The sequence below is a fragment of the Melospiza georgiana genome, chromosome 2 (assembly GCF_028018845.1).
Source record: "Melospiza georgiana isolate bMelGeo1 chromosome 2, bMelGeo1.pri, whole genome shotgun sequence".
NCBI lineage: Eukaryota > Metazoa > Chordata > Aves > Passeriformes > Passerellidae > Melospiza > Melospiza georgiana.
Window position 1 is genome coordinate 54,365,505 of NC_080431.1, and position 20,208 is coordinate 54,385,712.

Below are 20,208 nucleotides of genomic sequence, written 5' to 3' on the forward strand. Positions count from 1 at the left end.
AACTGGACAGAGGAGTTCACCAGTTTGCAGTTTAATGCTGTCAGTAGTCTGGTACTGACTTTTTTCCAGAGGCAATTCTGACTTACAGATGAGACTTTGGTGCTACTGCAGCAGTGCCTGTGGTTACTGTTGTAAGGCCTGGCCAAGCTGTCCTCAGTGTTGTAGTGTCTTTGCACTGCCCCACAGAACACAGGTTCTATGTTTCTACGCTTTTATGGTTGTTTTCCCTGTTGATTCCTGCTGAGGCGTCATTAAAGTATTCGAACTCTGGCTGCATTCCAAAACTTAATGGATTTTTTTATTCAACATTAGATCAAACCTCCTCCAGTGTTGTAAAGGAGCACATTTTTTCTGTATAGACTTCATCCTGTACCTCACAGCTCAAGGAAGATCATAGAAACATTTCAAGAATTAAATTTTAAGTGGAGAAAATAAGGGGAAGGGAAAGATTACACTCTCTTCCCTAACATATTGGTAAAGTCCATTTAATGTGTATCAGTTTACCTGCTGGTCACTTCAGTGTTCAAATAGGAGTAGAGATATCATTTTACTCATTGGTGCACATTTATTTTACATAGCATTTTTAGGTAGATTTTAAAATTAGATTTGGTTCTTAATGGTTTGTTTTTCCTTCCTTCATTTAGATACTCTGCCTGCTCATGGAAGATCCAACTTTAGAGATGAAAGGTCTAGTAAAACGTATGAAAGATTACAAAAAAAGTTAAAAGATCGACATGGAACTCAGAAGGATAAGTTAAACAGTCCTCCATCATCTCCTCAGAAATGTCCTTCTCCTACAAGTGAACCTAATGGACTTACAAAAGGACAGGATGCAGCTGGAATAAGCACAGGTTCTACCAAATGCAAGTCTTTGGGTAAAGGAAAAAGCAATTCTCAGACAGATACAGAAGTAGAAGGTAGGTGTTATCAAAAACACTGCATATACACACATAATAATAAATGATGCAAGTCCAGTGTCTGGACTGGACAAATAATCAGATATTATTATTATAGTGGCTGAACATAACATTTGTAAATAAAACACCACACTTTGACAGTCTTGAAGTTGAGTAGCAGCCTCTAATTGCCCTGACTTAGGTAGAGTGTAGATAAGGGTGATCAACCTGCTCATCACATGGGAATGTGAGCCTAAGAAAAGAAAAACTACTGGTACAGAAGTCTCCATGTAAATTTGAGGAAATATTATGAGTCGCACTTCACAACACTGTTTAAAGAAAAATCTCAAAAAGCTTTGTTTGGAGTGCTTGCATTTTAAGGAATCACTGAATATTGATGGCCTGCTTAATACTGTAGAAAACATGGAAAGAATCAAGTGTCTGAAACAGAAAATATACAAACTTGATAAAATATCCAACTTGATAGAGAATATTTTGTAGAAGAGATACTGCTGTTACATAAAATTGATCTATCCCTACCCACTCACTGTTGAAAGACCCTTGTAGAAAAAGGCTGTTCATATTTTCTAAGACACCACCATAGGGAGTGTACTTATTATTAATATCTTTATTTCACTGGAAGGCTTGTGATCTCGTAGATGGACTGACTTCACTCAGTCATACAGTCATTGTCAGATCTAGTGATGTGTCACTATGCAGCTTTGGGGTCTCTGCCATAGTCCTTCAGATTGTGAACATAACGTCACAGACTTGTCATCAGCCAGGAACAGTGTTTCAGAATAAGGAACTGTAATTGGTGATGTTAAGGGAAATAAGCCATGATTATTCTCAATTCTCTAAAGTTTGCTTTGAGATAATAATTTTGTGTCAGTGTATGTTAGATTGCTGTAAACAAAATGAATTGTGAAGAAAGTACATCTCATCAGAACCAGGAAATCTCAGCCTGTGAGAGCTGTTTAAAAACATGTGTAGATGATATCCTGGGCAAGCTTAGTACCAAAGGTCACATTTGAGATACAACCAAAAATCAGAAGCTGGGAACTGTTGCTCCAAACCTGAATATTTGTCACTATAGTTCCAGAATAGCAGTTTACTTTCTCTTCAGCTTCAGTTTACTTTCTGTTTGTTGGTGTTTATCTATGAGCTAACTTTAACAAGGCACAAGTGATGAAATGTACTGTTGTTTACACATTACAAAGATTATGGTGGTGTTTTCTTAGATGTATTTTATATGAAAAATGGGAACGTCCACTCCTCAAAATTATTTTAGGAGACATTGGGGAAAATTATGTACTGAGACTTGGGCTTGTGCAACAGAAGGCAGTGACTTAGAGTTGTCATACAAGTCAGAAAAGCATTTTATTTGTGTCAACAGCATAAATCATCTTAGAAACAGAGAGTTCAAAATAGATTTGATCTATGTTTTTTGAAGAATTTTGTCAGGCTTTGTTTTTCTTTTGTGTTTAGTTTAAGGCCAGTTAAATGAATTTAAAATGCCTGGCTGCACCTTCAAAACTGAGTGGCCTGTTGACTTACACTGTTGGGGTAATAAAATTTAAATATTATGTGAGAAAAGCAGATAAAATGCTTTCTGTAAACTATAAATCCTTTATAAAGCTCAGCTATACCTTCAGCGGGCAGAAAACACCTTAGATTGTTTCCCTTGCAGTTGAGAAAGGGCAGCAGTGTTGCCAGTAGGCTTCCAGCTGATGAGTAATAACATATTTAAACTACTGTAACCTGACTGCATCTACATCCAAAGAGAAATCTGTGGGAAATATCCACGATCTTAAATTCTCCAGAGCAGCAGTTGGTTTAAAGTTATACATTAATAAATGATAACCAGGCTGTCTGTATTCCATAAAGCACAGAAGGGCTTCAGAAATAGTTTTATATTAACAACTTCTTCAGAAGCTTTTTTGGTTTCATGTTGTCCTAGATGAATGCAAGTTAGCAAGATGTTCTACTTTATAAATGCTTTCTCCTGTATGCAATTGTTGAATTTGAAGAGCTATTTCACTGTAAAGTTACTGCACAATATTCATGGGTACTTCTCTTTTGCTTTGATTTTGTTTTTTAAGAAAAGGATGAAGAAACAAAAGCACTGGAAGCACTTCTTTCTAATATAGCCAAGCCAGTGGTAAGTAACAAAAGCTTTCCATAAAATCAGAATATATCTGTTGCTATTTTACACAGTTGCACCTCCATTTCTTTCTCTTAAGTTTAAGGGGTCTTTAATTTTCCATACTAAAGCAAATTCACTTAACTTCCAGTCACTAAACAACCAAAGCAATTTTTAGCGTATTAACATTTATGAAACTAAAATTAACTTGATACTTACACTGCAGAATTCTTCCTGGCTAGTCTGTGAATCTCAGTTTTAACAGAATTTTTTTAAGCATAGAGATTGTAACATTGCCAGTAGCATAATGATGCTGATTAATGGAATATGATGCTTAACATAATATTATACTGCAGAATCTGTTCTCAATTTCCTGCAACTTTGTTTAGTCTTAACTGTTCAGGAAGCAATTTTACACGCCACATATCTCTAGGCATGAGAGATACCTGGCAAGGTTTTGCAAGCATCACCAAAAATGAGGTTTTGTAAAACCTTATTTGAAAAGTAGAGAAAAAATATGACTTATTTCTCTTTTAAGAGTTTTTGGCAGCTTCAGGGAAGAGAGAAATAAAATTCCCCACAGAAGGTGACTGTCAGCAGTGGACTTCTGACCTACCTACTTGAAAATTTACCAACATATTTTCAGTTTATAAAACTGATGCATATTTTTGTGTAGATACTCCTTAAAACATTGTTGCCAAATTCAGTAGTTTCTTGAATTTTAGAGCAGGCCAGTGGTTTTTTCTTTCGTTGTCTGGACCTTCCCTGGTCCCAGCCTCGCTATGAAGATTTGCACATCTTTTCCAAAAATCTTCACCACAGTCATGAGTCCACCATCTTGCCTGAGTGAAAACAGTCTGTGTTCCACATTGTAGTGTATTCAGTCCATCCAACTGAAACTCCAGGAAGAGCTTGCCATGGGTTTGTCCACTCAGTCAGCTACTTCCTCCAGTCGTCTGCTACCTACCTTCTTCCCTTCACTTTCCAGGCAGCTTCGCCCCAGTTTAGTGCCCTAGTCTTGATTCTTCTTTCATATGTTTCTTTACAGCCTGATGAGGAGAGGCCAAGAGAGCTGGGGCTGTTTAGCCTGGAGAAGTGAAGGCTCAGAGGGGATCTTATCAATGTATATAGATATCTGCAAGGCAAGTGCACAGAGGATGGAGCCAGGCTCTTTTCAGTGTGCCCAGCGTCAGAACCAGAGGCAGTGGGCCTAAACTGAAACACAGGAGGTTCCCTCTGAACATCAGGAAACACTTTCATACTGTGAGGATGTCAGCTCTGGCACAACTTGGCCAGAGAGTTTGTGGAGACTCTGAAAAGCTGTCTGGACATAGCTCTGGGCAGCAGGCTTTACGTGGCCCTGCTTAAACAAGGGAGTTGGAGCAGATGACCTCCAGGGCTCCCTTCCAACTTCAACCATTCTGTGATTCTGTGGTTGCCCAAGCACTGAGCAGGGATTGCATGGAGAAACACCTGGTGTCCTGAACACCTGGTGTCCTGCTGTGTCCAAGTATCAGGATGGGTTTCACATGTCTTTAGTGCTCCTGTGTCATTGGTGGCTAAGCAGCAGGGAGGTGGGAGCTGTCTGAAATTGGGATGTTAGCAAGGACTGCATTGTCAAGGAGAGCTTTGAACTCTCTCTGAATGAGACTGTGAGAACAGATCAACAGGTGTGTTCTTGTGCTGTGTTGCTGATGACATAGGAAGAAGCAGAGCAGTGCCAGTACTTACCATGTTTTCTTTCACTTCCTTCTGCCCTCAGCCACCCGTGCCTTTTAGACAAGCGCCCTGGTTCCTCTCCCCACCGTGTTCTTGCTTGAACATCTTGCACATAGCTGTGTGCCAGAGTGATCTCTGCAGGCCTCAGAAGGCATCACAGGCAGAGGTACTCTGCTACAGATTCAGAGTGCACACAAGGCCAGGCTTTCAGCACTTGGGGAGGCTTATGCTTTAGGAAGGCAAGGCACTGTCAGGGCTGTGAGAGGATGGAAGTCTAGCTGATGTTGCAGCTTGGGGGAGTGTAGTCTGATGTGATAGGAGTCTGTGTTACCTACTTGGGCCTTGCAGGATTTCAAGCCACCCTCCTGCAGTTTCATCAAGGAAATGTTTTCCTCACTTTCCCTCAAATGAACCAGGACATTGTTTTTTTCACACCTTCTCCTTGTAGTTCTCATTAGAAATATTCCTGCAGGTTTTTTATTAATGTTGTGGTTGGAGCACTTACTATGAGGATTGTGGTTGCTGATGGATCATCAGTACTCTGTTCCCAGGGTGAACCATGCTGGCACGGGCAGTACTGGCTGTGGTGGTGGCCATACAATCAGATGATCATACAGGGTGCTGTCCAGTACAGTGTCCATTGCACCATGTCCTACTCCAGACAGCCAGGAGCAGTGCTGAAGGCTGTGACCTGTCCTGAACTGTCCCATGTCTCAATGCCCAGGTCCAGGGATGCACATCTAAATCAGGTGGTGTTCTCTGTCATGATCTTTCATTCACAAATACCTTTCAGTTCTATGCAGTATGGGATGCATCAATTTTGCTACCTCCAAACTCCTGTTGGATTCTGACTTCCTTTAGCTTTCCCCTGTATGGATCCCTCATCCTTTCATACATTGCAGTGTTAAGTCAAGTTGATTACATGATACTGACACCAGATGAGCCTTCTACTTAGGAGTCTTGAAGTATTTGTACCCAGATGTAAATTGGAGTGGTTCTGCAGATTGCACCGTGGTGTTTGAGCAAAGTCTTCACCTGCTGTCATGTCTCTTAACCAAATAAAAAAGCAGAAAAGAAGACTGAAAAGGCAAAAGCCAAATGAAGAATGATGCAGAAGGCTGAATATATGTAATAAGAGGCAATAAAAGCTGTGAATTTGAGGGTTGGTTATATAGCATGTAAGTCCCTTTGGAGAACATTGTATTTTCTGGTTCTGTGTATGTTTGTGGACTTATGGCATGTGATGCACCTCACTCACAGTTAAGTATCTTGGGTTACTGTGAATGCAGTCCAGATGGCACATGCTAAAAGTGTTTTTTTTGTTTGACCCAAATGGCATGTGTATCATATTTAATGAGGAGATTCACTTTGGCAAACTGGATTGCTGATGAAGATGTGCTCACCTCTTGTTTCCACAGTGCTAGAGCCTGACCCAAGTATTATGCTCTGCTTTGCAGAAGCACATAGTGTTCAGAGTTGCAACCAGAATCCATTGCAGCTGTTTGCTTAAGCATGCAAAGTAATCAGTAATGCCAAGTTTTTTGAAAAAGCCACTCCCAAGTGTCTTAGAGCACATAATAGTAGTGGATTCTTCTGATCTTAAATCTTGGCTCTTCAAAAATACTTATTTTTTCCTTATGTCTCAGAGAGGTAGAAAATATCCTATGTATGAAGGAAATCTAATCTGTCAGGTGGCAATTTGGTATTAGCAAAGTGTTAGATGGGCTGTTCTGGGCAAAGCACTAAGAAAGTCAATCAGTAGGAGGTAAGGAGAACGGTGAGAATTAGCAGATTTTATAGATGAGGGGAAACTCAAATGCTGACAGTCTCCAAATGCATGAGAAACAACTGCAAAAGGAAGGGAAGGTGTAATTTCCACCTTACATGGTGGTAATCCTAGCCACCATGTTCAATTCTGTGATGGCTAGGATTAGTAGGCTTAGCTGGTAGTAAGAGAGACACTGCTTGGACACTAAGGGAGAAAATTCAGCTGTTAAAGTAGCTAAACCTAGGAACAGATCATCTTAAAATAAATCTAATAGTCCTGAAGTAGTAGGTCCTTGGAGAACCTGAGGGAGAATTTCTTTCCCTCAGGATCTCCTGCCACTTGCTGCAACTCAGGAGGGTGGGGTAAAGATTGTCCAGGAGGGAGCTTTTTCAGATGCTTCCCACAACTCCAGAGACTTCCAGAAATGCTAGAATTTTACTGCAGCACTTATAGATAGTGTTAATCTAGTTGGTGATTGCATCAAGATAGTAGTGGAATTTTTCTTATCAGATTTTAAAGAGAAACTTCAGTGTTTAGTCATACCAACATTTGATCCCTTTTAGGATATCATGTACAGTTCTGCTAGTGCATAACGGTTTAGTTATTTCCAAGACATTGAGGCTCACATAGTGTGATTTTTCTTCCTTTCTGTTTGCTGTCAATAAGTCATGTCCTCTCTGCTTCGTTCTTGAAGCTGACCTATTCAGTTTAGTTTTAGTACATTGTAGCAATTTGAGAGCACCAGTTGTGAAGATAGCTTTTTGATTCTGATACTCTGGTAATAGATTTTCAAAAGCAATTATTCCCAAAATAGACATACACTATGATCATATTGTAAAACTAGTAATTTCATGTAATGAAATGTGTTTTGAGTTCTCTTATAAGTTATTGGAAACAGCAGGAGGGTGCAACATATAAACCACAATAGCAGATGTGCAATACTTATGAACAGCCACAAATTTCTAGGCATTCTTCCATAGCAGATCCTAAACCTGCATGTACCTGTGCACTCACCTTCAAGCATACGAGCATCCTCAGCCCCTTGCAGCACACATGGGTTTCAGACAGTGCTCACTCTTTTGGGAGTATGGGTGCCCCTAGTCATGTATCTCCTTTGGAAGACATGGCTGCGTCAACAGCTTTGTGTGTGACTGCATTGTTCCCTAGAATCTGTTGTTCTCTACAGTCTGCCAATCCACAAGCCATTGAGAAGGCTCTCCACCACATCACATGCACTCACCTGAGCTGCAAATCCATGCCTGCTGTGCCTTAAAATGCTGTTGCACCAGCTGGGGTGCACAGTATCCATCAGACCTGGATGGAGACAGCAGTGCTTGGCAGGGCAATTTCTCACACTGTTAGGCCAGATTTTGATCATGGCTCTGTTCCTCTCCAGCATCTCTTACCCACCTCTCCCATTACCAGTTTTCATGCTACCTCTGCACTTCTAAAGCTGATGACTTCTCTGTTTCAGGAGCGCCTTGTGATTCTCTGTTTCCATTTAGTCCACCTGAGGGTCATTGCCCTTTAGCATGATTGGTCTGCTGGGACCACTTGTTGGATAGTTGGAGGTCACACACACTGGTTATACTGCTATTTCTGTCACACCAGCTGTTCTTATCCAGGCCTTTTTGCAATGGGTGGGGTGCTCAGGCAAACATGACCACAGAAATTCTTCAGGATATTGTCTCTATGTGTATGTACAGGGACCTTGTGAGCATCCCTTCATCTTCCTGCATTTCATAGGAAACAAGAAAGTGTTTAAAAAGTCATGGTACTGGTCACTTCCAAGAGAAAGGTGCCAGAAGCATGGTTTAATGGAGTGCCTGCTGTCCTGGGATGTGCTTTGCCATCCCTGTGCCTGCCCACTCTCTGGTCCTTGTTTCAGCAGCCCACTGGGTGGCGTTATGTACCGACAGGTGTCTCTGCCCTCAGCCCCCTGCCTGGCTTTGCATTTTTCTCATTGCATTCCTTGCATTTCCAACCTGATTTCATCTGTAAAAACTAGTTAGTAGCTATTGTGTCAGTATAAATACTCTGATTTGCTAACAGTATGTGATTTTGCTTTCTCTTCTTTGATCATTTGTTGCAAAGTAACATTTAGATACAATAGAATTTAAATGGCAGAGATCTCAAAACTTTGTGTTTCTACAGGTATCAGATATTCAGGCAAGAACAGCGCTGCTGATGTGGTCCCCTCCATCCAGTGATACTGGGGAAGACACAGACAAGAATGACACACCAGAGGTTTATACTTATGAAGTGATGATTTCAAGTACTGGAAAAGATGGAAAGTACAAAACTGTGTACATGTAGGTGTTGGCTATTTTTATTTAGTCACTGCTGCATTGAAATATGTGGCTTAAAACCTCATTAAAAATCTGCTTGTTGTCCAGAAAGTTAAATAATCAGGAGTTTTGTGAAACTTCTGGTTTGAAATTAGCTACTTTTTTCAGTAGAATTTGTTTCATTCATACTGAAGTCTCTGCCATCAACTGGAATGTAAAGGTTTTGTTCTTACATGTTGGAGGCATATTTTAGTGCCAATTTTGCTGTATTTCAACCAGCTGCACTAGACACCCCTGAGTTCTCACATAGTGAGGCATACAAGTAGTAAGAAAAATAAACTGTATTTGTTACTTTTTATGTCAACACATGCTCCTCCTCCCAGTAAGGTTATCCTTCCCTTCACTAAAATTGATCTTGATAGGAGACAGTCTTATGATATTAAAAAAGCAAATTCACACAGAACTCAGCTCATAGCAGCAGCAGAGCAAACAAAACTCTTCAATTGTTTCATTCCTAACACAATGGTTTTCAGTCAGTTTTTTGCAGTTTGGAGAAATATGACAGTAAAATATAGAATTAAGTGTATAGAGTTCTCTAACAGTTTTAAACCTGTGTATCTAGCTAGTTTTATCTTAGTCACCCTCCATGGATTTCATGCAGTTGAAAGTTGAGTATCCCTATCCAAGAAACTAGCAGCAGAGAAATTATCTTTGCTAAGATAAGGTGATGTCAACAAAAGCAGACTAACAGATCTTATTTTGGTGCCTTTTTTGTTTCCTGGGCTCTAACAAGTAGGTGTGTGCAGTCAGGTGCAGTTTTAGATCATAGTTTTTGCCAGGCTGGACTGAGCTGCTATGTGCTCCAGTACTTCAGGTGTTTTTTTTGAGTAATAGCATACAAGCATGCACATGCAGCTTGTCTTACTAAGGAAAGAAGAAAATGATTGCTACTCTTTAGAAAGCAAGAAACAAAAAAGTGCCTCGAAACCACGGGAGCAAAAGAACAGGAATAACACAAGAAACCTCTAAAATTCAGAGATAAATGCATTTACACATTGCTGTATTTAGCAAAAGACAAACTCGTAGCAAATACATTTCATAGAAGGTATGTTGAGTAAGATGATACATGTCTTTTTTATAAATGTGTGGAATTCTGAAACAGATTTTAAAACAAACTTGTATCTCTTTCCAGTGGAGAAGAAAATAAAGTTACTGTAAATGATCTCAGGCCAGCAACTGATTACCATGCAAAGTGAGTATCTCACTTTCTCTTCATTAAATTCAGTGGAAATGTTTTAGAAGTTTCATTTTGTATTTGCCTAAGTCTCCAGAGATGATCTTAACAACTTCTCACCATCTTTTGAGTCACAATCAACATTTTTGACTTCACTGACCACTCAGTCCATTTTGGACAACATAAGACAAGATTGGTGCACATTCATCCTACATTCATGGTCTTTTCTTTATGCTAGCACAGTCACCTTTTTCTGTCCTTGGAGCCAGGCATAGATGCTGCTTTTCAGTTTTCCACAAGCAGTAAAGTACCTTGCCCTGGAAGATGCTCCCTGCTTGGCCACCTGAAAGTCATATCTTGCTCTTTTGCTTGGCTCCAGGAGATCAGAGAACCTGACCCCATATGCATGACAAAATGTGCCCCCAGCTCAGTGTAATTCTACCCTTCTAGCAGAACTGACTACTTCAGTAGGTCAGAAGAAATAGCAGAGGATTGGGAAGATGTGGTTAGGTGTAATTCTTCCCTCTTTCTTTAAGTATTAGAGGATCATCTGGAGCTGAACTTGGCAAGGGATGCAAAGACTCAAGGCTTCTATAGCTTTGTCAGCCAGAAACAAAGGTCAGAGAAAGTGTATCCTCACACAACTGGAAACACAACTGGAAAACTGGTAACTAGGAATGAGGAAGAGGCTGAGGTACTTCACCTTTTTGCCTTTGTCTTCACTGGCAACTTTTCTCACACCTCTCCAGTGGATGGGCAGCAGGACAGGGACTGAGGGAGGAAAGTCCCTTCCACAGTGAGAGAAGATCAGGTTTGAGACCATCTGAGGATCCTGCATAAGTCTGCATCAGATGAGATTCATCCCAGAGTCCTGAGGGACTTAGCTAATGTAGTTGCCAAGCCACTCTCCATCATGGCAACCAGGTGAAGTCCTGTGTGCCTTGAAAAAGGAAAACTCTGCACCAATTTTTTTAAAGGTTAGGAAGGAAGACTGTGGGAACTACCAACCTGTCAGCCTCACTTCTGTGTGTGGGAAGATCATGGAACAGATCCTTCTAAAAGCCATGCTGAGGCACATGAAGGACAAGGAGGTGATTCGGGACAGCCGGCACAGCTTCACCAAGGGCAAGTCCTGCCTGAAGAACCAAGTGGCCTATGAACAAGTGACTTGTATTCAATGGACAAGGAGTCTGCAGATGTTAGCTCTCTGGACTTCTCTAAGACCTTTGAGATAGTCCCACACAGTATCCTTCACAGTGGATGAGGAATTGTTTGGTCAGTCACATTCACAGAATAGTGGTCAATGGTCCAATGTTCAGATGGAGATTAGTGACAAGTGGTGTCCCACAGGGGCCTGTCTTGGACTGGTACTCTTGAATATCTTCATCAGTGACATGGACAGTGGGATTGAGTGAGCTTCCAGCAGAAAACACCAAGCAGTTGCAGTGTCAGCCACCAAGTGGTGCAGTTGACACACCTGGAGGATGGGATGCCATCCAGAGAGACCTGGACAAGCTTGAGCAATGAGGCCACGGGAACCTCATGAGGTTCAACAAGGCCAAGTGCAAGGTGCTGCCCTTGGGTCTGGGCAGCCCTGGTATCAACACAGGCTGCAGGATGAAGGAATTGAGAGCAGCCCTGCCAAGAAGGATGTGGTGGTACTGGTGGATAGAGAGCTGGGCATGACCTGAAAATGTGCGCTTGCAAAAAGCCAGTTGTGTCCTGGGCAGCATCAAAAAGAGCATGGCCAGCAGGGTGAGGGAGGTGGTTCTGCCCTTCTGCTCTCCACCCAGAGTCCCGTGTTTAGCTCTGGGATCCCCGTCATGAGAAGGATGGTCACCTGCTAGAGTAGCTCTGGAGGAGGGCCACAAAAGTTGTTCAGCCTGGAGAAATCTCAGTACTTAAAGGGGGCCTGTAAGAAAGATGGAGACAGACTTTTTAGTAGGGCCTGTTGTGATAGCACAAGAGATAATAGTTTAGAACTAAAAGAGGGTAGATTTAGACTAGATATATGGAAGAAATTTTTTGCACTGAGGGTGGTAAAAGACTGGAACAGCTCGCCCAGAGATGGTGTATGCCCCATCCCTGAAAACTGTTCAGGGAGAGATTGGGCAGGGCTCTAAGCAGCCTGATCTCGTTAAAGATGTTTCTGTTTATTGCAGGGGAGTTTGGACAAGTTGACCTTTAAAGGTCCCTTCCAGCCCAAACTACTCTGTGATTCTTGGTTGAAAAAAAAATAGTGTGAATACAGCAGTTTACAAAGAAATAACATTGTGAAGGCAGAAATGAAGGCCTCCTTAAAAGAAGTGCCTTTTCAGGAGATAATGGCAAGTGCAGAGTACCTTCTTAGGCATGACTGAATGTCCTGCCTCTCTTGACTGTGTGGAGAACCCCAGGATCCCTGTGTACTGATCAAGGCAAGCAATTTAGAGGCAGCTAGCAGGAAGCACAGGGAACAGAAGGGTCCCAGTTAACAATGTTCTGCCTCCTTCCACATCGAATTTAGGGTAGGATTTGCCTTGTACAATAGCCTTTTTGACATTTGCTCAAGTGGGAGAGCTAGGTTCCCACTTGAAGGTATGAAGGGGTCTACATCTCCCAAAACTGTTTCCTAGTGTGTTGTCTTGCTTGTCAGACTTAAAGCAGAAGAGGGTTGTTCTGTTTTTATCACACCCCTCATTTAATTTGAGCCCCTATATTGCCTAGAGCACAAGGTCGGGAGAAGGATGAATGGTAAGTTGGCTCTAAGCTCTTTCCTATGAAAGTGTTTACCTGTGATTTTGTTCCTGTTTTTAGTGTTTTTGGGTATATTTTATCCAACAAAGTTGAAGTCGAAAATTCGTGGAGCATTAGGGTCAGTGCCTAGAATTACTTTTTTTTAAGTGGTCTTCTATCAGGCTGCATTCATATTTTTTCTTGCTTAATTCTGGTTGTTTGTAGACAGAACATGAGAATCAGTGGCTTGGCCATCCAAGCTCTTCCTAAACAGAATTCTGCCAGTATGAACACTGCAGAAAATCAACAAAGACTGGAACGACTCAACCACCAAGATAACTGACATATTGCAGTTATGTCTTGCAATTGTATCAATTGTATACAAGCACAAACAACTTTGTGTTCAGCTTTAGTCACTGTTTGAATGTCTTCTCTCTGTTTGTGAAATCTATAAAGTCAAATTTACTGTGATTTGCTGTTCATGCATCAAAAATTTATCGGGATTTTTGTATCTTCTTAAGCTGGCAACTCAGATCTTACATTGGTAATCAGAGGAATGGGTTTCTTGGAGAGTTTTGTTTTGGGTTTTTTTCCAAAGGAACAGATGAATAAGAAGAAAGTAATGTGCCATTGACCCAAAGAAGAGGCAAGACAGCTGCACAGCTTGGGGGACAGGGGCAGACCAGACAATCGTCATGTATTTCCTTTCGGAGACAAGCCTGTTGAAAAACAAGCCATTTCTCTGTGAGACAGAAGCAAAATTCACTCTTGAAGTATGTGGAGAGCTAATTCATAGCCTTACTAAAGGAAAGGACAAGGTGAACACACTCAGCAGGACACTTATTTGAGTGCAGAGGATACTCTGAAAATACATCAACAGTGTCGTTGTGCTCATCTGACGAAAGCACTTGCAGAAGAATTATTCATAATATAAGTTTATGTCTCTACAACAGATAATGAGCCTGCAAAATGCTGCCATTATTTTCCAACCAAAGTACAGCTAATAACAGACATATTTCAAATATAATTGTGAGACTAAAGCCAACCAATGGTAATGATGTACATCCGAAGTAAAGGACTCTTTTCTTTCTTATTGCCTTTTTTGACCAAGATGTTTCCCCCAGTTATTTATTTATAATGGTGATATTTTAATAATGAAGCAGCAAGGCAGCAACTTAATTTCAAATGCTTGGTTTTCTTTGGAAACTATACAGATTTTGAAGCAAAATGTCATTGACCCTCTTTCTTTAGAGTCCAAGTAGAATGCAACTGTGTAAAGGGGAGCCCTTCAGAAACAGAGAGTTTTACCACAGCAAGTTGTGAACCTGATGCTCCAAATCTGCCCAGGATAACTAATCGGACCAAAAATTCTCTTACTCTTCAGTGGAAGGTAAGGATTGCTTTACAGCCTTTAAAAGAAATACTTTAAACTCATCAGAATTGTTGTGGATTTATCAATAAAATACCCGTTTATTGAAACTGAAAATTTTTGTCAAACTTATTGAGTCACAATTCCCTGATTGGAGATAGATTTACTGGGTTAAGTGTGGGCTTGAGTAAAAAGAGAAGAATTCACAGAAAAGCAGGAGTCTTTCAAGTTAAAATTACTGAGTGCAGTACCCAATGCATTTTAAGGACTAAATTAGGAAAAAAACCATAAACATGGAACAGGCATTTGTTGTATGGCGACTAAACTAGGAATGTCTTAGCAAGCGAAACAATTGTATAAGGGGAGCATTACTTGTCTTTCACTGTTCTTCTTATGGTTTGATCCATACATGCATTATAAGAGGTCTTGTATCGAGTTAGAATTCTAATTTCCCTGTTTTCCTGTTACAGGCATCTTGTGATAATGGTTCCAAAATCCACAATTACCTTTTAGAATGGGATGAAGTAAGCAAGTTATTCTATTGTATTTTTAGTCTTCTATTTTTTTAAGCAGCTGTATGTGACTGTGCACATTAAGTTATGGGAAAATTAAGATTTCTGATTAGAGGCATGTGACAATAATGTAATTCCTGAAGCAATTATTAAAATACAGTTACTCAGTGATTTTTTTCGAGGGATATAAAATAAAAGTATCTTAATTGCATGATTCTGCCATTCTTAATAGTGGCTTTTTGACTCATAGTCCAATACCATATTCAAGAGCTGACATGGAAGGGTCATTCTCTTGTAGCAGTCTTTCTTTTTTAATAAGTGGGTGGGTCAACTATGGCCCTGCAATGATCTTGCAGTCTCTACCTGGACAGCTATCCTGAGATGGTAGAGGTGCAGTATCTTCATAGCTTTTATTCTTTCAGCCCCAAGGAGCTGGGAAATGGAAAGGAAGGAAAAAAACTGCTAATTTAATACAAAGTTTCATATGCTGCTGCCTCACCATATGGAGATTCTTGAGTTATATTTAATTTCAGAAAAGGATTTTATTTCATGTTTGTATATACTTTAATTGATGGATGCATATGTATTAAGGTCAATAATATGATTAACTTATTACTTTTTAGGGAAAAGGAAATGGAGAGTTTTGCCAGTGTTATTACGGTCAACAGAAGCAGTACAGGATCACTAAACTATCACCAGCAATGGGGTACACCTTTAGGCTAGCAGCCAAAAATGACATGGGAATGAGGTAAATGCTATTACATACCTAAATATGGAAAGCATATGCATCCATGTGTGTGCTACTTTAGGAAAAACATGTGGTGGCATTTAAAGAAAAAGGTCTTTTGTCCAAATGGTCTGAAAAGGAATATAAAATATATAATATTTCAGTTGGAAGAGACCTAGAGTGATCATCTAGTCCAACTGCTTAGTTAAATCACAGTATGTGATTGGATTATTCTTTTTGCAGATAGCCTTTGTGCTATTGGATATTGTCCCCTCATCTGTCTGTTAGTCTCCTGTTACCCTGGGAAATGGAATATGACATTACCATATCAAAGAATTCTTTGGGAGTTCTAGCCCTTATTATCAATGCTTGGGATATGTGGTTCATGCTTTTAATTACTACTTTTCAGATGTTATAGAGCACCAAACTTTATTTTGAATTTTTGAATTAATGACATGCAACTTCAGTGGAGAATATAAGTAAGAACTTCGGAAAAAAATGTTTTGTGAAATTATGCTTGCATTTCTGGGTGCATTAGTTCTTGAGTGGGCTTCTTGGTCATCAGGCAAAGTAGATGCATCTGGCTAACAATCACACTGCCAGAGCTCGTCTCCTTTACAGCAGACTCCTGGTGTGTCCATGCTACCTAGTAGCACTTGGACCTTGAGCTCCTGTGGGGGCATAAAAATGGAGCTTCTCTCACCATCAAAATTGCTTTTTGTGTTTCTTTTATAAATTCAAATATTATGAACACTGTGCTGCAGCTCACTAAAGTGGTCTTATAGCATGAAATAGAGGATGTGTGCTGTGTATCCTTTATCTGGCAGAAGGAGGTGCTTGAATTGGCCAGTGCCTGATTGGCCAGTGTTAAAGGACAGTGTAAAGAGTAGGGGGGCAGACTAGGGTCATAATTCATGCAGGGCAGAAGGGATTTGCTGCAGACTATTTTGTATGTGAAAAACACAGCTGGTTCAGAGGATCTGAAGCATGTGTAGGGAGGCTTTGGAGAGTACTCAGGGAATGCATTGCATAAGGTGCCCGTTCCTATGTCTTTTCTTAAGTACCTGCTTTGTGCTGCTGTCAGAGGACACTGTAGTGGACTAGAATGACTTTTGGTGTGCTCCAGTAGTCTTTATTACGTTACTGCCTTCTGGATGATGTTCCTGGAATTAATTATCCTCTTGTTGCTCCTGGACTTTGTCTTGTTGAGGTTCAGTTGGAACTGTTAAAAATAAAGACAGGGAGGGAGCTGGCAGTTAAGCAGGGTCCAATGCTTGGGCTCTCTTCCTGTTCCCCTTTTACATCTGAGTGTAGCTGTACCCTGTAGGAATAGCTGCACATATTACAGATTCTTCCAGCGTAAGCTTTGAAGACACTGATTGGTTAAGTACCCTTCTTAAACTAATCACACTGAATAGATTTTTAAATCAGTATTTCATAGCCTTGTGAAGATGTGCTTTATTGTCTTTGTGGTATTATTTAATTAAGAAGTCTCTTGAAATAATATTTATTAGTGTAGAGTGCCTGTTTATCCCTTATGAAGAGTGTTGAGAACATTAGGCATCTGGAGACAGAATTTTGTCTAAATAATTTTACCAAGAAGAACAGATTATTTATCTCTAAGTTAATAATGTTTAAATTTAATTCTAACCTACATGAAATAATGGTTAAAGAAAACTGGAAAAATAAAATTTTTTTTCAGAGATAGTAGTGTACTTCTGAGGGAATTGTTTAATAGTTACTCAAATATGGCTATGGCTGGAACACTTAGTTCATTTTGGTGTATTTTGGAGTGGTTCAAGCAAGTTTAGAGATGAAATATTTTTAAGATGTGGGGTTTTTTACCTTATATCTACTTGTAAGGTGACTCCTTCAATAGTTTGTTTTGAAAAGAGCTACACATACTACTTGTATCTAACCTCTTCATGCTTCTTCAGGCTCCCTATAAAATTTTAATTTTTTTAGTAAATATATTGTAGGTATCACCTGATTTCCATTCCAGAAATTTTCTTGCTTGTGACTTCTTACAAGAAAATAAACTACTGTTCCCACAAATTTGGAAGTTTTCTCTTGTCTTTTTTACTTTTTCCCTTCTTGCTGCACATCTCTTGGGCAGTCCTCACAGACAATATGTTTGTTTTCTGTGCTGTCAACACTCTTGATAATATGCTGTCTGTAAGATTTTTTTCCTTTAAATGCCAAAAAATACCTCAGTGCAGACCAAAATGATAACATGTGCATCACTATAATATAGGTTGAGTAAGAGAGAAATTGAAATTGAGTTATCTTTTTATAGAGATTTTTCAAGCAAGTGGGGTTCAAAACACGAGATAGTTTACTGGTATCTTTGTTTAAGCTATACTGAGGGTTTTATTTTCAGGGCTTCCTGATAGTCACTTAGGTAATCTTTAAATTTTAGATTAAAATTACATCTTTTAAATTAGTTTCATATGGTTAAAAAAACTAGACTGGCTTTAGGCTTGTGATTCTTCAGATGTGATGTGAAGCAGCAAAGCCAGCTGAGAGCAGGTGGGCCTTTTTAGTCTAGCTGGATGCATGTCAGGCTGTCTGGGCAAGCATGCTACCTGTTCACTGACTTTTGCATCCCCCTGTTTCACAGTAGCTCTTTATATGTAATTTGTTTGTATTTTCACCACAAGGTGATTCTAATCTCAATCAGATAAGGGTAGCAGTTGTGTCAGGAGATTTACAGGTATACACTCTACTTCTTTTTCTGCAATAAGACTTTCATTTTTATCATCTCTAAAAGTAGCTCACCACTGAATGAGACTGTTCTATTATTTTATGGATCTCTAGAGAAACCATAGTAAGCTCAGAACACATCAGCAAAGTTTGTTTTGAAGTATTGCCTAAATGTTTTTATGCCTTCATGTTTTCACTTTGAAAAGGAAGGACACTGTGGTGTTATTATATTATTCATATAGAGCTTTAGTGTTTTAGAATACTGAGTTAATATGAAAAAGCAAAACGTTTTGGTTAGCAAAACATTTTAATTATATCATACAAAGGAATCTTTCAATTATGAACATGTTTACATTGTTCAGATATTTTGTTACTGACAGACTCATGGGCAAGTTAAGTTGTTTACATGTAAGAGCTTGCAATTTCCATTGTGCATATCTCCAAGAAACTGTCATAGCTGTGTTTAGTAAGAATTTTGGTTTTCAGCTAATAATTATTGTGTCTAGTTAGTTTACATACTGTCTGTTTTAAACAGTGATTTTAGTGAAGAAGTCCTGTATCATACCTCAGGCACTGCCCCAACCACACCAGCAAGTCCTTTGCTGATTAATGCTGGAGTTACTTGGTTATCCCTTCAATGGACAAAACCCTCAGGAACACCATCAGATGAAGGAATCTCATATATATTAGAGATGGAGGATGAGAACTCAGTAAGTTTAGAATACTTATTCTCACTATATTTGATACATTATTGTATTAGTGTAGCAATGATTATTTTTGCTAGAATATTCTACAAGGAATTGTATTTTCTGAAATTAAGCTAATGACTTGTCATTGCTGTGGCCAGGCCACCTAGCTTTCTTCTTTTAATTGTGTTTAGTGTTATTAAGCCCCGTTTCAGCAAAGACTTTTAAATTGGTTATAACTTTGTGAATCAATGTGTGCAAGTTAAGCCCTGTAAGAGCTGGAGCAAAGCAATTGCATCATGAAGTATGGTCCCTCTAGATTCATTTCAGACTAACAACATTTGCTTTAAAATCAGTACTGTTCTACCCTTTGAAAGTGTTAGGTAAAATTTCCAGTGGCACTGTATATGTCTTTCTTAGTGATGTTTAGTCCTCTCCTGATTGGAAAATGGTTAATGAATTTGCACTGCTTTAAAAAAAAATTGTGTTTGCACAATGAAGGCGCTCTTATTATTTTGTCAGAGAAGGATAATAATTACAGTTTGAAACAGTAATTTATTTGTATGAAGTGTGTTAGATCCTCTGGTGTGCAAAGATAATGTTTCAAATAATCCTCTTTAATTCTGCAGGGATATGGTTTCAAGCCAAAATATGATGGTGATGATCTTACCTACACGGTGAAGAATTTGAGGCGTAGTACAAAATATAAATTTAGGGTAAGATTTTTTTCATATGTTTGGGCACCAGACAAGTTTGAGATTGACTCAGAAGTGGGGAGGGCCTTTTTTAAGGAAAACAGAATTTGATGCCAGTTTCTCACAATTTCAATCTCTTAAAACTGTTGGCTGAACACCTGATTATTTTTTCTGCTGAAGCAATACGAACCTCTGCAAGGGTATAACACAGTTGCAGGTGTCTTGAAATTCCAAGTTAAAAGTACATGTTCTTAACAGCCAGGGGTTTTTATTTGGCTGATTTGTTTCATGTCCATGGGTGATATTACTTATTGTAGCTATGGGTTCTTTGATAGTAAACACAATGGAGGTGTTTGGGTAGGGAGCAGCCTTGATTAAAAAAAAATTGTTAGGAAGTCATCCATATTACTGTGGTGCAGAGCCTGTTCTAATAAGCTTGAGGGCTGAACTTTTAGTTTGGGAGGAATTCTGGCCAAACTATGAGCTTTTGGGTGTGGTTAAAAGGTAGAAAGAAGCATACTGGCCCTAGGAAGGGGATCAAATAGCCACCAAGGACTACAAGAACTTTGCCAGGACAGCCAGAGTTGAAGTAAAGAAAGCTTAGGGTCAACTAGAACTGAAATTGGCCGAAGATAACAAGAACGACATAAAATGCTTCTTCAGATATGTGAGAAGTAGAAGCTCAAGGAATACATACAGAGGCCATTCCTAAACAAGGCAAAGAGGCAAGTTACTAATAATGCCAAAAAAGCA

The 20,208-nt window shown here is 39.6% G+C and overlaps 1 protein-coding gene across 4 annotated transcripts in view; it reads left to right on the plus strand.

Moving 5' to 3' along the window:
• The window catches only part of FNDC3A (fibronectin type III domain containing 3A), a 111,232-nt gene that overhangs the window by 68,758 nt on the left and 22,266 nt on the right, over positions 1-20,208 (plus strand). For all 4 annotated transcript variants that reach the window (XM_058045423.1, XM_058045422.1, XM_058045424.1 and 1 more), the window contains 9 exons: positions 645-917; positions 2,999-3,057; positions 8,681-8,838; positions 10,007-10,066; positions 14,015-14,153; positions 14,603-14,656; positions 15,268-15,392; positions 18,610-18,784; positions 19,390-19,476. In XM_058045423.1, the coding sequence (XP_057901406.1) occupies positions 645-917; positions 2,999-3,057; positions 8,681-8,838; positions 10,007-10,066; positions 14,015-14,153; positions 14,603-14,656; positions 15,268-15,392; positions 18,610-18,784; positions 19,390-19,476 (1,130 nt within the window). The remainder of the gene's footprint in view (positions 1-644; positions 918-2,998; positions 3,058-8,680; positions 8,839-10,006; positions 10,067-14,014; positions 14,154-14,602; positions 14,657-15,267; positions 15,393-18,609; positions 18,785-19,389; positions 19,477-20,208) is intronic.